General features: G+C 31.8%; 1 protein-coding gene across 1 annotated transcript in view; it reads left to right on the top strand.

Moving 5' to 3' along the window:
• Window positions 1-21,879, top strand: part of LOC139502788 (cyclin-Y-like protein 1) — a 43,892-nt gene that overhangs the window by 10,204 nt on the left and 11,809 nt on the right. The window contains exons 2-6 of the mRNA XM_071292370.1: window positions 832-909; window positions 1,707-1,771; window positions 5,516-5,692; window positions 6,752-6,871; window positions 20,539-20,705. Coding sequence (XP_071148471.1) covers window positions 832-909; window positions 1,707-1,771; window positions 5,516-5,692; window positions 6,752-6,871; window positions 20,539-20,705 — 607 coding nt within the window. The remainder of the gene's footprint in view (window positions 1-831; window positions 910-1,706; window positions 1,772-5,515; window positions 5,693-6,751; window positions 6,872-20,538; window positions 20,706-21,879) is intronic.

Raw genomic sequence — 21,879 nt, 5'->3', positions numbered from 1 at the left:
ACAAATGTACTTGATTCCTGCTACTAAGTGTGGAGGTTAACTCATTCACATTTTAATTTATAAGCGGGGTCATCTGATGATCTGTCATTACACAGTGAAGTTGGTTCTGTCGACCTACGTAGAATTATTAGTTGTTTTATAAATGCAATTCCTTATACCAAAAAAATAATTATAAAGTACATGTACATAAAATTGAGAATGGAAATGGGGAATGTGTCAAAGAGACAACAACCCGACCAAAAAAAAAACAACAGCAGAGGGTCACCAACAGGTCTTCAATGTAGGGAGAATTTCCCGCACCCGGAGGCGTCCTTCAGCTGGCCCCTAAACAAATATATACTAGCCAGTGATAATGAACGCCATACTAATTTCCAAATTGTACACAAGAAACTAAAATTAAAATAATACAAGACTAACAAAGGCCAGAGGCTCCTGACTTGGGATAGGCGCAAAAATGCGGCGGGGTTAAACATGTTTGTGAGATCTCAACCCTCCCCCTATACCTCTAACCAATGTAGAAAAGTAAACGCATAACAATACGCACATTAAAATTCAGTTCAAGAGAAGTCCGAGTCTGATGTCAGAAGATGTAACCAAAGAAAATAAACAAAATGACAATAATAGATAAATAACAACAGACTACTAGCAGTTAACTGACATGCCATGTTATCTATATGTGAATCCTGCTACTATGTGTGGAGGTTAACTCATTCACATTTTAATTTACAAGCGGAGTTTAGTTGGTTTAATTCTGGTGACTCATTTAAAATTATTATTTAAAATTAAGTACATGTTATCATGGTTATGTACATTTTTTGTTTATAATTACAGAAAATGAAGCTGACCCTTCAATTCATCCTACAGCTACAACCTTGTTTTCTTCAAAGTCACAGAGTGAGATAGCTAAAAGTAAGTTTATACTGTAATTTCAGAAATTATTGCGTGCATTTATTATTGCGATTTTGTCATTTTTAGACTAAAATGCAATTTTAAATTTTTAGATATTAAGAAAAATCCTGTTAAATTCATACAATTATAAAAAATTTCAAAATGCAAGTTTACATTATTGCGATAATGATCCTGTCGAATTTTTCACAATAATAAAAACATCGCAATAATTTCTGAAATTAAAGTATTTAAGAGGAGAGACAAGATAGTAAGAAGAGAATTGAAAAATACCAAATGGATAAAATAGAATAAGCATAATAAATCGAAAGCAAACTGACAAAACATTAGTTCAAAAGATCAAAAGACAAACAACAGTATATGTGTAAAACAAAACATAGAAAGCAAAAGACAGAGCAGAACAAACCCTACAAAAAAACCAGTGTGTGGTCTCAAGAGCTTTAGAAGATTATTTTTTTAAGAATTAAATGCTTCTTTTTGTAAATTTATTGGAGTATAAAAGTTCTAATCTAAATATTTGCTCACAGTCAAGGCTTATACAACCTTAATAAATTACATTTTTGTTAGGACCATGAATTGATGAAAACTTGTTTTCCATCCAGTTTCAATTTGTTTACCTTTACTCCTTATCATTTGTTTATTGTGGATTGAAGTGTCATCAGAAATGTTACATTCCTTTTTGAATTTTTGAACTTTAATTTCAGAATGATGTGAGATTGCTATTCGCTATTGGCCAATCAAAATAATGTATTATAATGAACATGATGAAAGATACATGTAATGTAATTATTTGATTGTAGATTATAAGAAAAGAAGGATCAGTCAGTATGAACCCAGAAATTATCAAACAGAACACCTTCACAATGTATGTTAATATTTAGTCAAGTAACATGAGTACTTTTAGGTCGAATTTAAGTCCATATTTGGACACTCTCAGAATTTGCAAAAACTCATCTTGTGGGTTTTTTCACCTCAAATGCTGTTGAATTTTGATAGTTCAATTTCAATAATTTTTGTCGAGCCTGCAACTTTTGTTGCAGAAAGCTCGACATAGAGATAGTGATGCGGCGGCGGAGGCGGCGGTGTTAGCTCACTTCTTAAAAGCTATATATTTTAGAAGGTGGAAGACCTGGATGCTTCCTATTTTGTATATAGTTGCCTCATGTTACGAAGTTTCCGTCAGTCACATGTCCAATGTCCTTGACCTCATTTTCATGGTTCAGTGACCACTTGAAAAAAAAGTTCAGAATTTTTGTAACGTTGAATTCTCTCTTATTATAAGTAATAGGATAACTACATTTGGTATGTGCGTACCTTGCAAGGTCCTCATGCCCGTCAGACAGTTTTCACTTGACCTCGACCTCATTTCATGGATCAGTGAACAAGGTTAAGTTTTGGTGGTCAAGTCCATATCTCAGATACTATAAGCAATAGGGCTAGTATATTTGGTGTATGGAAGGACTGGAAGGTGTACATGTCCAACTGGCAGGTGTCATCTGACCTTGACCTCATTTTCATGGTTCAGTGGTTATAGTTAAGTTTTTGTGTTTTGGTCTGTTTTTCTCATACTTTATGCAATAGGTCTACTATATTTGTTGTATGGAATGATTGTAAGGTGTACATGTCTAGCGGGCAGATGTCATCTGACCTTGACCTCATTTTCATGGTTCAGTGGTCAAAGTTAAGTTTTTTAGTTTTGATCTTTTTATCTAATATTATATGCCAAAGGTCAACTATATTTGGTGTATGGAAATATATTATGATTTATATGTCAGTCCCGCAGGTTTTATTTGACCATGACCTCAATTGCACGGTTCATTGGACAGTGTTAAGTTTTTGTGTTTTGGTCTATTTTACTTAAACTATAAGTAATAGGTCAACTATATTTGTTGTATGGAAGCATTGTTAGCTGTACATGTCTGTCTGGCATGGTTCATCTGACCTTGACCTCATTTTCATGGTTCATTGGTCTTTGTTTAACTATCTTGTTTAATGTTAAGTTTATGTGACAGTTGTAATAACGCTTTATACTTAGGACTATCAACATAATATCAATGATTAGTAAAGAAGGCGAGACATTTCAGTGTGTGCACTCTTGTGGTATATGCTGGAAGTCAGAGAAATTTTTTTTGGTTCATTTTCAACGAGATTGTTGAAAATTGACAAATTTACAAAGTTAATTGTGGTGATTTCAGGAAATGATGCATACAATAATACAATCAAAATTTAAATGTGTTTTTATTTTTGCTAAACCAAAATTTTTATCACAATTTTCGCAAAAAAAAAAATTGCATCAGTTGCTGAAATGATCATTTTGACAGTAAATTATAGACATATACATAAAGGGGTAACACATTTAGTAGTTAAAAAAATATTTATAGAAATTATAACCTTGGTTGCTTTCCCAGTGAAATAAAAACCAATAATTTCACATCTGAAATAAATATTTTCAAATCTTGGCTGAACATCACTGATAATTAACTCATTTGCTACATATGTTTGAGAATTAATGTGTTATTGTGTCACTCGTTGAATATTTTTCTCTATTTTAATTCTTGAATTAGTTATTTAGTTATTATAAAAATACCCTGTTCCATCACCTGAGTTATTTTTAGCTGAAACACAATTTTTGTACTGTAATTATTTAAAACAATGTATTGCCATATAAGAATAGATCCGTTGTATTTGTTGGGAGTTGCTTTCATTTTTATATATGCCTGATTTAGACACATACGAGATTCCTGTAAAGTTTAGAGAATGAATTCAGTTGTAAGACTTTTAATCATACGTTTTTTGATTGAGTTAAGTCTGCCAATTGATATTTTATCGTATGTTTTTCTTTGTTGTGATGTTATGCTATTGTTTCAGAAAAAGGGAGAAGGTTTGGATCCATTAAAACGTTTAATCCCGCTGCAAATGTTTGCACCTGTCCTAAGTCAGGAATCTGATGTACAGTAGTTGTCGTTTGTTTATGTAATATATACGTGTTTCTCGTTTCTCGTTTTGTTTATATAGATTAGACTGTTGGTTTTCCCATTTGAATGGTTTTACACTAGTAATTTTGGGGCCCTTTATAGCTTGTTTTTCGCTTGTTATTTGGATGGAGAGTTGTCTCATTGGCACTCATACCACATCTTCCTATATCTATTTTAACAATTTACGGGAACAGTTAACTAATTTTGTAAGTAGAGTTATCTCCCTTTGGCTAGATTTTATTTACTTGTTCGAAAACTATATTGTTTCTCTAGATCTCCTTGTGAAATTTTCTTTACAGAAATACTGCAATTTAGTATTAAAGGGTCTCTCTTTACAATATGAAATAGTTTCTTATTGACAATGAAATCACGTTTTTTGAAGAAAAAAATGTACAAGACAACAATTTTGTAAGACTTTATCATGTTTATAGCACTTTTGTTTTTAGATAACATGAATGAGTTGTAGAATTTTTGTAAGCATCTTGAGATCAAAGATTTTGATAAAAAATATGATTCAAACCAGCAGTTGCAATTGAAGAGAGTAATAAATAAAATTAACAGAGATCGTTATTGTTTATTTCAGAATATTACTAATGATTCTGTATTCTTTACAAGATTCAACTACTGCAGGTCTAGAGTTCAATTTGTCTTTGAAAAAGAAATTGCTTTTCAATGGACACAATTTAACGAGTTTCAACTGGGATTTTTCAAATCAGAAAATCAATGTCATTCAAAATGAACTACATACATATAAAATATGTCTGACAGGGTTAAGAGAAATATAAACAACATGAACAAGGAATTATCTGCATAGCTAACCCTATTTAGCTGGGTTAGTTATCTCCATACAGTTCTAATCAATTTTCCAGAATTCAAAATTATTCCAGATTCAAATCATTCCTTGTTCATATGATATACTATTTCACTTAAAGTATTTGATATGCCATATTTGCTGTCGAGCTGAAAAAAGAATTGAATTGAAAACATACTTTTACCTATAATTGTTTACTTTTACAAATTGTGACTTGGATGGAGAGGCGTCTCATTGGCACTCATATCACATCTTTGTATATCTATTAATGGATATTTCTGAACACCACTACTTCAGCTTTAGATTTAATGGTTGTTACATTTTAAAGTAGAAGTTTTAGAGAAGCATATAAGGGGAGATAATTCAAAGATTGAAAAGAAAATTGAGATTTGATAAATTTACTTTTGCAAGTAAAAATAACTTATCTCAAGTATGTTAAAATTATATGAATAATTTGTACAGCAGATTCTATAATTGTATTTAATGAATGGCGAAGCGGATTATGTAAAATGTGAAGAGTCAAAAATTAGTTTTATGGTTCAATAAAATCAAAATAAATTATTGCCATTCATTATAAATAAATTTCTATCAAAGAACTTTTTATATTATTTATATATAACAATAACAACGTACACACATGTTGGCGTATGAATACACAACGTCAAAGTGGGCGTGTCACCATCAAAATTGACAACATTGAAAATAAAACTAATAATTTTAACCAATCAGAAGACAGTAAAAACACAAAATTTATACTTATATCTTTTTAAATCTTCTGCTTTTTATATCCAGTCAGAAAGCCTTATTCTTTTTTCTATTTTAGAATGCTTTAAGAAAGTGTAGTTCGTGTTCTACGATATTTATAGATGATTCCACCGTCAGTCAACCAAACCTTAAAAACACAATCAAGGCCGTAGCTTATGCTGTATACTTCCACATCAGAAACAGAGAAAGTAACCGAACTCTGGAGATATTTGATGAGAAGGCACATCCGCTATCTGTATGTATTCTCCTGAAATTTTAATTTGTAAATTATATTAAGTCTTGAAAGTACATCAACATTATTCACTTCATATTATAAAGGGACATAATATTATTAGTGTGGTTTTCTCATATTTTTACTTCTTACTCGTCCAGAGCACCTCAAATGGACCCTGGTTTTTGATGGGGTTTGTGTTGCTCAGTTGTTTTTTTTTTTAATGAAATACAAAAATCACTTATTTGTTTAATTTAATATTTATTATTAAAATTTATGACAAAAATAACAATAAAAAAGTAACCTGAACAAATTATTATCTTTAAGGAAGTACATAATATTACAGGTAGATAACTCTGTAAAAATCAACTGAAAATTTTAATTTTAATTTGAAATATTAAGCTAAAAATAAAAGTGCCATTCAAAATTATAGGCTTTATATTTTTTATGCTTTTTATAAGAAAATATAACAAAAACTACTAAATTAATTATTTTCAATCCACAATAGATCTATGGACTATATATAGAATTTAAAAACTTTCAAATAATGGAATGACACAAAGTTAAGAATTGATTATTTGAACTTGGAATTATTTTTAATTATGGAATTTGCATAATTTCTTGTGCTGGAAATTAAAAAAAAGATTTCATGTTTATTTGGTAAAAAAATGTATTATAATGTTTTGAGCGGATCATAACACTTTCCATACAATGTATTTTGTATAGATAGTGTTGTGTGCGGCACAAGACATTCTATTGAAAATGTACTATCTTCTTTGTAATAGAAAGTGTTGTGCGCAGCACAGAATATTTGAGCACAGAATAAACATGGAATTTATTAAAAATTTCCAGCACAAGAAATTATGTAAATTCCATAATTAAAAATAATTCCAAGTTCAAATAATAGCCTGTTATATACAGATAAATGATAACCTTTGAACTTATGACAGAAACAAAAACATATATATAGGTCTGTAGAACATTAAAGAGCATACTATGTAACTTTATGCTAGACATTATTGAGGTCTAGTCTCAATAAAATTGAATGTTTCCAATCAATTGTATCTATTTTTCTACTCACAGAAGGAATTAGTTCCTGAAGATTACAGCACACGTGACCCTGAACATAAACATATATACAGATTTGTACGGAATTTGTTTAGTGCTGCTCAACTTACTGCAGAATGTGCAATAGTAACATTGGTAGGTATATCCACATGTAAAGTGTTCATTTGGACTGTTCCAAATTCTATTAGAGGGTATGGTCCATATGGGCAGTGTTCATTGGGACTGTTCCAAAATCTATTAGAGGGTATGGTCCATATGGGCAGTGTTCATTGGGACTGTTCCAAAATCTGTTAGAGGCTATGGTCCATATGGGCAGTGTTCATTGGGACTGTTCCAAAATCAATATATTGTAGCAGTAAAAAAAAGCACTGAAATAAATTTTAAGTGAGTGGTTAGATTAAACATTTCTTCTAGCTCAAAATGACAATTGGATCAGTGGGTATTAAAAAGAAGATGTGGTATCATTATGAGACAACTCTCTACAAGAGACCAAAATGACCCAGAAATTAACAACTATTGGTCACCCCTAAAGACTTCAATATTTTTTGAAAAAAATATATGTACAACAAAAAAAGTATGCGTGGAATTAGTCTAAAAAAAAGCCACACTCAAAATTTTGAAAGAGCCCCTGCCATAAATATTTTGATAAATTAAGAAATAGATAATCATATAAGAATTTAATACTTTATTGTAAATTATGAATGCAAGGTTTTATTATAGTAAAACTGATACTCAGTAATTTCCCATAATGTGTGTCACAATAGACCAATTTTTATGCCCCACCTACGATAGTAGAGGGGCATTATGTTTTCTGGTCTGTCCGTTTGTCTGTCTGTCCAGCTTCAGGTTAAAGTTCTTGGTCAAGGTAGTTTTTATACGACCGCAAAATTTGAAAAATTTTTCGTCGTATATTGCTATCACGTTGGCGTCGTCGTCGTCGTCGTCGTCGTCGTCGTCATCGTCGTCGTCCGAATACTTTTAGTTTTCGCACTCTAACTTTAGTAAAAGTGAATAGAAATCTATGAAATTTTAAGACAAGGTTTATGACCACAAAAGGAAGGTTGGGATTGATTTTGGGAGTTTTAGTCCCAACATTTTAGGAATTAGGGGCCAAAAAGGGCCCAAATAAGCATTTTCTTGGTTTTCGCACTATAACTTTAGTTTAAGTAAATAGAAATCTATGAAATTTAGACATAAGGTTTATGACCACAAAAGAAAGGTTGGGATTGATTTTGGGAGTTTTGGTTCAAACAGTTTAGGAATTAGAGGCCAAAAAAGGGCCCAAATAAGCATTATTCTTGGTTTTCGCACAATAACTTTAGTTTAAGTAAATAGAAATCAATGAAATTTAAACACAATGTTTATGACCACAAAAGGAAGGTTGGTATTGATTTTGGGAGTTTAGGTCCCAACAGTTTAGGAATTAGGGGCCAAAAAGGGACCCAAATAAGCATTTTTTTTGGTTTTCGCACCATAACTTTAGTATAAGTAAATAGAAATCTATGAAATTTAAACACAAGGTTTATGACCATAAAAGGAAGGTTGGTATTGATTTTGGGAGTTTTGGTCCCAACAGTTTAGGAATAAAGGGCCCAAAGGGTCCAGATTTAAACTTTGTTTGATTTTATCAAAAATTGAATAATTGGGGTTCTTTGATATGCCGAATCTAACTGTGTATGTAGATTCTTAATTTTTGGTCCCGTTTTCAAATTGGTCTACATTAAGGTCCAAAGGGTCCAAAATTAAACTTAGTTTGATTTTAACAAAAATTGAATCCTTGGGGTTCTTTGATATGCTGAATCTAAAAATGTACTTAGATTTTTTATTATTGGCCCAGTTTTCAAGTTGGTCCAAATCGGGGTCCAAAATTAAACTTTGTTTGATTTCATCAAAAATTGAATAATTTGGGTTCTTTGATATGCCAAATCTAACTGTGTATGTAGATTCTTAATTTTTGGTCCCGTTTTAAAATTGGTTTACATTAACGTCCAAAGGGTCCAAAATTAAACTAAGTTTGATTTTAACAAAAATTGAATTATTGTGCCTCTGTGATATGCTGAATCTAAACATGTACTTAGATTTTTGATTATGGGCCCAGTTTTCAAGTTGGTCCAAATCAGGATCCAAAATTATTATATAAAGTATTGTGCAATAGCAAGAAATTTTCAATTGCACAGTATTCAGCAATAGCAAGAAATCTTCAATTGCACAGTATTGTGCAATAGCAAGAAATCTTCAATTGCACAGTATTGTGCAATAGCAAATATTTTCAATTGCACAGTATTCCACAATAGCAAGAAATATCTAATTGCACAATATTGTGCAATAGCAAGAAATTCCAATTGGATTTCAATTGGAGTTATCTTTCTTTGTCCAGAATAGTAGTTGAATCAACTTAAATCATTGTTTTATACAATATACAATGTATATTCACTTTTACTACCAACTGATAGATTAAAACAATCTTTACCATTCAGTGATAACAAGCACTTTTTTTACATTTTAATATTTTATGATGTATTTAAATGAGTAGTTATTGTTGCAAACTTCATTAGAAATTTGAATTGAGATCAGTTTTGAAATAAGGGAAAGTGGGATGTGAAAAAAAAATTGGAGGGTCAATTTTTTTTATTTTCAGATTTCATAAATAAAAAGAAAATTTCTTCAAACATTTTTTTGAGAGGATTAATATTCAACAGCATCAGTCAGAGCTCTGACATAAACAAGTCAGAATAAACTGACTTCTTCAAGTCAGAAAATGTTTTGAAATTCTGACCTGTACGGGTCAATTTTTGTTTTGCGTAGTTTTCCATCGAGTCCGTCAAACCATTAGTTATTTTGAATTTGCCGCCGATCTAAGACACATACGATCACGTGGTTTTTTGCGAGAGATCACGTGTTTGAGAGTCGTTGTTTTGGGAGTTTCTCGAACGAGAAGTTATTGAAAATATAGTGATTATTTACGTTTTTTTAGTGAAAATCTAGGTCAATGTGGTCATTTTCAGATGGTAATTCATATTACCTCCGTATTTTCATGGCCATTTTAATATTTTTTACGTGTAAAGAAGGTCTTTGCAAGTGATTTTGTTGCTGTTTCATGAAGGCGCGTGACCTGTAAATACGGACGCGTGGTCTTTGAGATGACCTGGTGTCTGACAATTCTGACTTGTTCAGGTCAGAAAATGTTGTTATGATAATGAACTGTTATTTTCGGGAGACAACTCGTGTTGTCTTAAACAGTATTAACATTATTAACCAGTCAGTGCAATTTTAAAAGTGAAATTATTGCTTCAAGATGAACATCGTCACGTGATTTTTCTATTTTTAAACTCAATCATGAATTGACTTTTAAACCTTTCCGAGTTTGCGGCTTATTAAATATATTTGTTTTTCGTTTCTCCCAATGAGAAAAACGATCTTTTGAATATTGATATTCATGAAAATGAAATGAAAATCGGAATAATTTAAATAAAGGAAAAAGGAAGGGAGGGTTTAACTAAAGAACCAAATTTTTTTTAGTTTTATTTAAAAAAAAAAAAATGATTTTAACTTGAGAACATTAAAAGATTCACAAAACGGGTTTTCAGTTATGATTATGGAATATGATATTAAAAATAAATCAAATGAAATGTAGGGTGAGTCTCAAAGGGATAACCCCATCCCCTGTCATTTAACTTGTGAACAGTCGAGAATCCTGCCCCCTAAACTCAATTTGTTCTCTCTGTAAAGTATCATGAAATATACCAGACAAGTCTCTATGGGTCGCCCCACCCCTTGTCATTTGAGAAAAATCTTACATCTTGAAAATGATAAGATCCCCTTTAAACCATATATATTCCTTTTTATAATGTCAAATTGATTTGAATGAAATATACTGGGCTAGTCTCTGGGGTTAACCCCCCCTTGCCATTTGTGAATGTTCTCATATTTTGTAAACGGTCGAGATCCCCACCCATAAACCATATATATTCTTGTATGGGAAAATAAAACAAACCCAATGAAATATAGGGGAAGTCCCTGGGGGGGGGGGGGGGGGGGGGGGTCACACCACCCTCCTGTGTGAAAACATGTAAATGGTCAAGACCCCCCACAACTGTACCATATATATAAGTGTAAGTGACAACAAGACAAATCAAATGAAATAAAGATAAAGTCCCTTGGGGTCACCCTACTCCCTTATGTTTGTAAATTTGTAAGCGGTTGACATCCCCACCCCTTAAGCCTATATATTATTATATGGGACAATACAACAAATCAAATAAAATAAAGGGAAAGTCCATGGGGGTCATCCCCATCCACCTTTCTGAAATGGTCTGGATCACCACCCCTTAACCGTATAATATTCTTGTTCGTCATTTCAAGAAGATTTGAATGATATACAGGGTCAATCCCTAGAAGTTACCTACATGTATGCATATCACTTTACTAGACCAAACCAATTTTTACTTGAACTTGCTCAATGTCAGGCGACCATGGGAATGACAAATTATTGGAGCTTTGTTTGAGAGACCTCCTAACAGCATCCTGTTACAATTATTTTTATTTGCTGAGAGACCACCTTTACATATTATATTGATCAGTGTTTCAGCAAACAACAGAATTGTCTATTCAGTATTATTTTCCTCCCACATGAATCACTTCTTATTAATTACATGGCATATATGTTTTCCTATGAAGTTACCGTACGCATCCATAATTCTTACCCCAGATGCATAGCCACGTAAAGCATTAACCTTTTATTTAAAATATAGATAGTCTTTGTTTCTACAGAAGTGAGAAGAACATTGGAAGTCAGTATGTTCTGACTTATAAAAGTCTGAATGAAACGCGCGTCTGGCATACTAAATGACAATCCTGGTACTTTTGAAAACTATTCTAACTTTAATTCAATAAGACTCAGAATGATCTGAAGATACTGACTTGTTTTTAATGTTAAGAGTATTTTAGAATAAGAATGCTCTTGTCATGCTAGTACCATAAGAAATCCTGACAAGATTTTGTTCCCAAAAAATATATATTAAAAATAACAAGTGTACAATTGAACATAATTACAAAGTTATAAATGTTGCTAAAAAATCTATTTAAAAACACCCAATAGATAGTTATCTTTCAACTTTTACATGTATTTAAAAAACAGTGAAAATATTATGTATTATATGTACCGCTTCTTGAAGGACAACAAAGTCACCTCAACATTTTTTTAAAACAACATAATTTGACCTATTTAAGTCAGTTTACAGAAGAAGAAAAAAATCCGATCAAACTAGGTTTCTTCATCTTAGCCCCCCCTTTTTTCTCCTTATCTGAATCTTCTACTGTTGAGTTAATTAATTGATATTTTTTTTTAAGAAACAATTCAGTCAAATGGTTTTTGGAATAATGTTTTTACAATCAAAAGTTTTATATGTTAACATAGCAGAAAAAAAGTCATGAAAATACAAAAATAAAATAAATTTTTAAGATATATAATTTGATGAAATTTGTTAACAAAATACATTTAAATATAAAATATACCAAATACATTTTTTTATAGTCCTCATTATTGTGACTTTAGGGGACCTTATTTCGTCAGTCTTTTATCTGGTTTCCCATACATTTTAAAATCAATATGAAAATCCTAGACTTAAAAGTTGAAATAAGTTTAGTTTTGACTGACTCTTTGAAGTCAGAACATGAATTTGACCTGTTAAAGTCAGTTTACAGAGATAAATTAAATCCAATGAAAACTATGTCTTCTTCTTCTAAGCCCCCCCCCCCCTTTTTCCCATTATCTGAATCTGCTACTGTTGGGTTAATTAATTGATAGGTTTATTAGAAACAATTCAGTCAAATCGTTTAAAATTAATATATTCTGATTTTCCAATACATTCTTAAATGCATATGACAATGCCAGACTAAAACGTTGTACTAATTAGCTAAAGTGAAGTTTTTGACTGACTCTTTGAAGTCAGAACATAATTTGACCTGTGAAAGTCAGTTGACAGGAAAAAAATGTCCAATCAAAACTAGGTCTTCTTCCTTTAAGCCCCCTCCATATCTGAATCTGCTACTGTTGAGTTAATTAATTCATATCTTTTTTTAAGAATCAATTCAGTCAAATGGTTTTTAAAATAATGTTTTTTTAAAACCAAAAGTTCCATATCTTAATTTAACAGAAAAAAGTCATGAAAATACAGAAATAATACGATATTTTTTTTTTAAATAATTTGATGAAAATCTTTAGAAATCAAAATGCGTTTGAATATTGAATATATCAAATAAAAATGTTCCATCATTTTTAAATCAATATGAAAATCCTGGCCTTAAAAGTTGAAATTAGTTTAGTTTTGACAGACTCTTTGAAGTCAGAACATGATTTGACCTGATAAAGTCAGTTTACAGGGGGGAAAATCCAATTAAACTAGGTTTCTTCATCTTAGCATCCCCCTTTTTCTTTATCTGAATCTGCTACTGTTGATTTTAATTAATTGATAATTTTTTTTAAGAAACAATTCAGTCAAATGGTTTTTAGAATATTTTTTTTACAACTATAAGTTCTATATGTAAAAAATTCATGAAAATGCAGAAATAGAATAAATTTTTAAGATATTAATTTGATATAATTTGTTAACAAAATACATTTAAATATAAAGTATACCAAATACATTTTTTTATAGTCCTCATTATTGTGACTTTAGGGGACCTTATTTCGTCAGTCTTTTATCTGGTTTCCCATACATTTTAAAATCAATATGAAAATCCTAGACTTAAAAGTTGAAATAAGTTTAGTTTTGACTGACTCTTTGAAATCAGAACATGAATTTGACCTGTAAAAGTCAGTTTACAGAGATAAATTAAATCCAATGAAAACTATGCCCCCCCCCCCCCTTTTTCCCCTTATCTGAATCTGCTACTGTTGGGTTAATTAATTGATAGGTTTATCAGAAACGATTCAGTCAAATGGTTAAAAATAATTTATTTTACAACCAAAAGTTCCATGTGTTAACTTACCAGAAAAGAAAGGTCATGAAAATACAGAAATATAATAATAATTTCAAGATGATTTGATGAAATTTGTAAACAAAATATATTTGAATATAAAATATACCAAAGACATATTTTTATAGTCCTTGTTATTGTGACTTTATTATTGGGTGTCTTTTATCTGATTTTCCAATACATTCTTAAATGCATATGACAATGCCAGACTAAAAAGTTGTACTAATAAGCTAAAGTGAAGTTTTTGACTGACTCTTTGAAGTCAGAACATAATTTGCAAATTATACAATTAAATATTGAATATGCAAAATAAACTTTTTTATAGTCCTCATTATTGAGCCGTATGGGGACCTTATTTCCTCTGTCTTTTATCTGGCTTTTCCGTACATTTTTAAATCAATATGAAAAAACTAGACTATAAATTTGAAATAAGTTTAGTTGGGACTGACTCTTTGAAGTCAGAACACGATTTGACCTGTTAAAGTCAGTTGACAGGGAAAAAATGTCCAATCAAAACTAGGTCTTCTTTCTTTAAGCCCCCTCCATATCTGAATCTGCTACTGTAGAGTTAATTAATTCATTATTTTTTTCAATCTTATTAAAATAAGTTCTCATTACTTGCTCCTTGATTTTTTATATGTCGCACACGGCGACTTATAAAAAATCGAGGAGCAAGTGATGAGAACTTATTTTAATAAGATTGAATTTTTTTTAAGAAACAATTCAGTCAAATGGTTTTTAAAATAATGTTTTTTTTTAAAACCTAAAGTTCCAAATATATTAATTTAACAGAAAATAGTCATGAAAATACAGAAATATAATAAATTTTTTAAGATAATTTGAAGAAATTTGTTAACAAAATATATTTGAATTTTAAATACTAGTATACCTGCATACACTCTTTTATAGTCCACATTTTTGTGACTTTATTATTGGGTGTCTTTTATCTGAGTTTCTTATACATTCTTAAATGCATATGACAATCCCAGACTTAAAGTTGCAATACTTAATTAAAGTATAGTATTTTACTGACTCCTTGAAGTCAGAACATAATGTGACTTGTTCAAGTCAGTTTGCACTTACAGGATTTACCTCAATGAAATATTAAGATATCAAAAATATACCAAATTATCTATTATATAGTTCTTACAACTGTGACTTAATATTTGTGATTTTTTTTCCTACTTGTATCCATACATTCTAACTATTACAGCACAATCATGATAATGCCCGACTATTACAGAACTTTGCAAACCATTTAGTTTTTGAAGGACTCTTTTAAGTCAGAACATGATTTGACCTGTTCAAGTCAGTTTGAAGAACAAAATTTCCAATCAAAGCTAAGTGATCTTCCTCTTAGTCTTACCCCCCTTCTGAATCTGCCACTGTTGAGTTTATTTATTAATAAGTTTTTTAAGAAACAATTAAATCAAATGGTCATTTATCTTAGAGGATCTTGCATGTAGTTTACGTGTCTTTTATCTGACTCTTCCATACATTACATTAATATCATACATGTATGGCAATGCCTGACTTAAAAAATTCAAAATTCTCATAAACCTAGCTTTTGACTGATTTTTTAAGTAAGAACATGATTTGACCTGTTTAAGTCAATTTGTCTGAACATGCCCATTTGACCTGTTAAAGTCAATTTGCCTGAACATGATTTGACCTGTTAAAGTCAGATTGCAGAACAAATTTTCAAATCAATGATAGGTGTACAATATTAATGAGTTCCTTTAAGCCCTGCTTCTGAATCTGCGAATTTATTATTTGATAAATGTTTAGAAACAATTTAGTCAAATGGTTATTTATTTAAGGGGATCTTAAGATACATTTCCTATATTCTGACGTTCCCATACTTTCATTTAATATCATATGTCAGTGCCCCACTCTAAAAATTGCAATACAATTAGTTTTGGACTGACTGTTAAAAGTCAAAACATGATTTGACTTGTTTAAAAGAAAATGCATTTAAATATTGAATACACCAAATATTTTTTTTATAGTCCTCATTGTGACTTGAGGGGACCTTATTTCCTCTGTGCTTTATCTGGCTTTCCAATACATTTTTCAATCAATATGACAGAACTAGACTTGGTTGAAATAAGTTTAGTTTTGACTGACTTTTTTAAGTCAGAACATAGTGTGACTTGTTTGAGTCAGTTAGCACAGCAGTATTTACCTCAATGAAATATTAAAATAATAAATGTTTTGCTCTTGATAAATTTAGCTAAAGGTGGATGAGAATAGATCCTTTATTTTTTCCTTGGAAGATTGAAGGTATTGTCATGGTACTAGTAAATGTATCCAATATTGTATTTTGTAAATCTTTTGATATTGACAGAAAATTGTATGATCCATTTTTTCTCCCCTGGTTTTTGTTTGTATTTTGAAATGATTAAATTTAATGAGATACATATTTCATGTTAAGATTCTGGAAAGAAGAAGGTTTGATGAGCCCCACTTTTTAAACTCTTTGATTGGAAACAAGTAATCACTATATTTTTATGGAGATTGATAACAAAGTGGTAGTAATGACTGCTTCAAGTCAGAACAAAAAATGACCTCTTTAAGTCAAAATGCATCAAAAAGGGACATAAATCTAATTAGAATATGACGATATTAAGTCACAATATTTTGTGCAAAAGCTGACCTGTGGAAGTCATTTTATGATAAATTAAAGTCTGACATAAACTGACCTGTACAAGTCATATTCTGTTGAGTGCAAGAAGGGAGACAACACTTACATCAAATTATATCTGACCTATGGAAGTCATTTTATTCTGACTTGTTTATGTCAGAGCTCTGACTGAGCATAGTGAATTGCTCAAAGGCAAACATTTTTTTTTAAGTTCATTAGACCACATTCATTCTGTGTCAGAAACCTATGCTGTGTCAACTATTTAATCACAATCCAAATTTAGAGCTGAATCCAGCTTGAATGTTGTGTCCATACTTGCCCCAACCGTTCAGGGTTCAACCTCTGCGGTCGTATAAAGCTGCGCCATGCGGAGCATCTGGTTGATGAAGCTGAAGTCCAATCAACTTGAAACGTAGTACACATGTTCCTTATGATCTTCCTAAATTTAAGGCCAAATTAGACTTTTGACCCCAATGTCAAGGTCCACTGAACATGGAAAATGAAAGTGCGAGTGGGGCATCCGTGTACTTTGAACACATTCTTGTAATTATCTGGTTTGTCTCCAAGCCAATGATCCTCTGAAGTATTATATAACAATAAATAGTATGTCATGTAATATTTAAGTGCACATAGTAATTGCTTTAGTTAATATAGCTTAATTAATTATACCCCATGCAACGAAGTTGCGGAGGGTATAATGTTTTTGACCCGTTCGTCTGTCAGTCCTGTTTCTTGTCATCGCAACTTCTCTCAAACCACACAACAGAATTTCACGAAACCTTTTCAGATAATAAGGACATACTATGTAGTTGTGCATATCGACGGGAAATTGCGATTCAATTTTTTTTCTAGGAGTTACGCCCCTTTGAACTTATTTACTTTAATGTATTACTGCAACAGTTTGTCATCGCAACTCCTCTCAAACCACACAACAGAATTTCACGAAACCTTTTCAGATAATAAGGACATACTATGTAGTTGTGCATATCGACGGGAAATTGCGATTCAATTTTTTTTCTAGGAGTTACGCCCCTTTGAACTTATTTACTTTAATGTATTACTGCAACAGTTTGTCATCTCAATTCCTCTCAAACCACACAACAGAATTTCACGAAACCTTTTCAGATAATAAGGACATACTATGTAGTTGTGCATATCGACGGGAAATTGCGATTCAATTTTTTTTCTAGGAGTTACGCCCCTTTGAACTTATTTACTTTAATGTATTACTGCAACAGTTTGTCATCGCAACTCCTCTCAAACCACACAACAGAATTTCACGAAACCTTTTCAGATAATAAGGACATACTATGTAGTTGTGCATATCGACGGGAAATTGCGATTCAATTTTTTTTCTAGGAGTTACGCCCCTTTGAACTTATTTACTTTAATGTATTACTGCAACAGTTTGTCATCGCAACTCCTCTCAAATTACACAACAGAATTTCACGAAACCTTTTCAGATAATAAGGACATACTATGTAGTTGTGCATATCGACGGGAAATTGCGATTCAATTTTTTTTCTAGGAGTTACGCCCCTTTGAACTTATTTACTTTAATGTATTACTGCAACAGTTTGTCATCTCAACTCCTCTCAAACCACACAACAGAATTTCACGAAACCTTTTCAGATAATAAGGACATACTATGTAGTTGTGCATATCGACGGGAAATTGCGATTCAATTTTTCTAGGAGTTACGCCCCTTTGAACTTATTTACTTTAATGTATTACTGCAACAGTTTGTCATCGCAACTCCTCTCAAACCACACAACAGAATTTCACGAAACCTTTTCAGATAATAAGGACATACTATGTAGTTGTGCATATTGACGGGAAATTGCGATTCAATTTTTTTTCTAGGAGTTACGCCCCTTTGAACTTATTTACTTTAATGTATTACTGCAACAGTTTGTCATCGCAACTCCTCTCAAATTACACAACAGAATTTCACGAAACCTTTTCAGATAATAAGGACATACTATGTAGTTGTGCATATCGACGGGAAATTGCGATTCAATTTTTTTTCTAGGAGTTACGCCCCTTTGTACTTATTTACTTTAATGTACTACTGCAACAGTTTGTCATCGCAACTCCTCTCAAACCACACAACAGAATTTCATAAAACTTTGTAGATAATAAGGACATACTATGTAGATGTGCATATCAACAGGAAATTACGGTTCAATTTTTTTCTAGGAGTTATGCCCCTTTGAACTCATTTGCTTCAATGTACTTCTGCAACAGTTTGTCATCTCAACTCCTCTGAAAACACACAACAGAATTTCATGAAATTTTGTAGATAATAAGGACATACTATGTATATTGACAGGAAATTATTATTCAATATTTTTTCTTATACTTATTTAATTTCTCCAATACCAATGTGGGGACGTGGGGTATGTGAGCGTGCTCACTAAGGTTCTTTAATTAAACCTCTTTAACCCCAAGCAAAGTTAGTAGCTGGTTCATAACAACTTTGGAAAAAAAAGAAGAACAAGAATGTGTCCATAGTACACGAATGCCCCACTCGCACTATCATTTTCTATGATCAGTGGACCGTGAAATTGGGATCAAAACTTTAATTTGGAATTAAAATTAGTAAGATCATATCATAGGGAACATGTGTACTAAGTTTCAAGTTGATGTAACTTTTAACTTCATCAAAAACTACCTTGACCAAAAACTTTAACCTGAACTTCGCACTATCATTTTCTATGTTCAGTGGACCATGAAATTGGGGTCAAAACTATAATTTGGCATTAAAATTAGAAAGATCATATAATGGGGAACAAGTGTACTAAGTTTCAAGTTGATTGGACTTCAACTTCTTCAAAAACTACCTTGACCCAAAACTTTAACCTGAAGCGGACGGACGATCGGAGGCACAGACGGATGGACGGACGGACGGACGAACGGAGGCACAGACCAGAAAACATAATGCCCCTCTACTATCGTAGGTGGGGCATAAAAATGAAACAAACTTGAAGTAATGTGTTTAAATATTAGATTGTTATCTTCTTCTCTTAGTAAATTCCTCCTTTCTCTGAGCACCCGTGTCACACAGAGACAGAACAAAAAATACTCCAGACTCACACTACTTAGTTCACAAAGTGTTTTACATCATTTATTTGTTGTCGAGCCTGCAACTTTTGTTGCAGAAAGCTCAACATAGGGATAGTGATCCGGCGGCGGCGGCTACGGCACATGTAAAATGTCCTTGACCTCATTTTCATGGTTCAGTGACCACTTGAAAAAAAAGTTCATATTTTTTGTAATGTTGAATTCTCTCTTATTATAAGTAATAGGATAATTATATTTGGTATGTGCGTACCTTGCAAGGTCCTCATGCCCGTCAGACAGTTTTCACTTGACCTCGACCTCATTTCATGGATCAGTGAACGAGGTTAAGTTTTGGTGGTCAAGTCCATATCTCAGATACTTTAAGCAATAGGTCTAGTATATTCGTTGTATGGAAGGACTGTAAGGTGTACATGTCCAACTGGCAGGTGTCATCTGACCTTGACCTCATTTTCATGGTTCAGTGGTTATAGTTAAGTTTTTGTGTTTTGGTCTGTTTTTCTCATACTTTATGCAATAGATCTACTATATTTGTTGTATGGAATGATTGTAAGGTGTACATGTCTAGCTGGCAGATGTCATCTGACCTTGACCTCATTTTCATGGTTGAGTGGTCAAAGTTAAGTTTTTGAGTTTTGGTCTTTTTATCTAATACTATACGCCATAGGTCAACTATATTTGGTGTATGGAAATATTTTATGACCTATATGTCAGGTTTTATTTGACCTCAACCTCATTTTCACGGTTCATTGCTCAGTGTTAAGTTTTTGTGTTTTGGTCTATTTTTCTTAAACTATAAGTAATATGCCAACTATATTTGTTGTATGGAAGCATTGTTAGCTGTACATGTCTGCCTGGCATGGTTCATCTGACCTTGACCTCATTTTCATGGTTCATTTGTCTTTGTTTAGTTATCTTGGTTAATGTTAAGTTTATGTGACAGTTTTTAATAAAGCTTTATACTTAGGACTATCAACATAATATCAACGATTAGTAAAGAAGGCGAGACATTTCAGCGTGTGCACTCTTGTTCATTAATGCATTCATTGTGTGCATATTTTTAATAATAACATTTTTTAATAATTTTTCATTTGCACAGGTATATTTAGAAAGACTTTTACACTATGCTGAGATAAACATTATGCCGGCTAACTGGCGACGAATTGTATTAGGTGCTATCCTTCTCTCGTCTAAAGTCTGGGACGATCAAGCCGTCTGGAATGTGGATTATTGTCAAATCTTAAAAGACATTGCAGTTGAAGATATGTATGTATATGTCAAAGGAAACTAAACTAATAATAACATGGCTTTTAGGCCTGTAGGTAATAAAAAGTTCAATATAAAACTTATGGTATGATTGCCAATGAGACAGCTCTTCACAATAGTCTAAACGACACAGAAATTAACAGCTATAGATCTTTGTACAACCTTTAATAATGAGCAAAACCCATCAGGTATGGTTTATATTGTCCTCAGACTCAGAATTCAACCTTTAACAATGAGCAAAACCCATCAGGTATGGTTTATATTGTCCTCAGACTCAGAATTCAACCTTTAACAATGAGCAAAACCCATCAGGTATGGTTTATATTGTCCTCGGACTCAGAATTCAACCTATTACTGTACTGGATTGAGGTTTCAGAATTCAAGCCATTAAAATATTGGATTTAAGTGTTTCAAGCCCACATTTTATAACCCAAGTACTGAGTATAGTTTTATGACTGATATGAACACACACAGAATTTTGAGATGCACATGCTAATTTGTAGAATTCATTGATATCCCTCTCCACAGAAAGTTCGTAAAAACCTGTTTTAATATTCTAATTGGGGGCAAACCTCTAACTTATATAGAAGTCATTTGTTGTGACATGTTTACAAAAGAAAAAAAATATTTCAGTGTTCTCAATCATTGTCTACCGAGACATTGAAAGAAGTGTTGGATTTAAATAGGTAAAAAGATTTTAACCAAATTAAGGCCTACGAAACATCACACTCATTCGTAGACAAACTAAATATGCAAGTCAAATACCAAATGTAAATTGTCATAACAAACATTATGTTAAAAGATTTTTACTGTCTGAAAAATTAAATGAATGAAAATTGACCTCTTTTGTATGATTTTTTGTGGAAATCAAAATGATTGCTATGTGACATTATGAAATTGAATAGAAGGCAAGTATGTCAAGAAAGGTTCTCACGGGTACTGAATGTATCAATAACACAAACAAACAAATAAAGACTGTGGCGTCTACAATCAACAAATTAAGACATCTAGAAATCTACTCAGGAATTTGATTAAAATAGTCATCAAAGTTTGGTGTATAGTTAGAGGTATAGCTGTTAGGGACAGCTGTATACTGATGTTATAAACATGTAATATAAATGAGAAGATGTGGTATGAATGCACTTGAGACATCTCTCTATCCAAGTCGTTAGTA

Source organism: Mytilus edulis, chromosome 14 (assembly GCF_963676685.1).
Source record: "Mytilus edulis chromosome 14, xbMytEdul2.2, whole genome shotgun sequence".
In the NCBI taxonomy this organism is placed as follows: Eukaryota; Metazoa; Mollusca; class Bivalvia; order Mytilida; family Mytilidae; genus Mytilus; species Mytilus edulis.
Note: the sequence above shows the minus strand (reverse complement) of the source record. Positions and strands in the feature narration are given on the sequence as shown.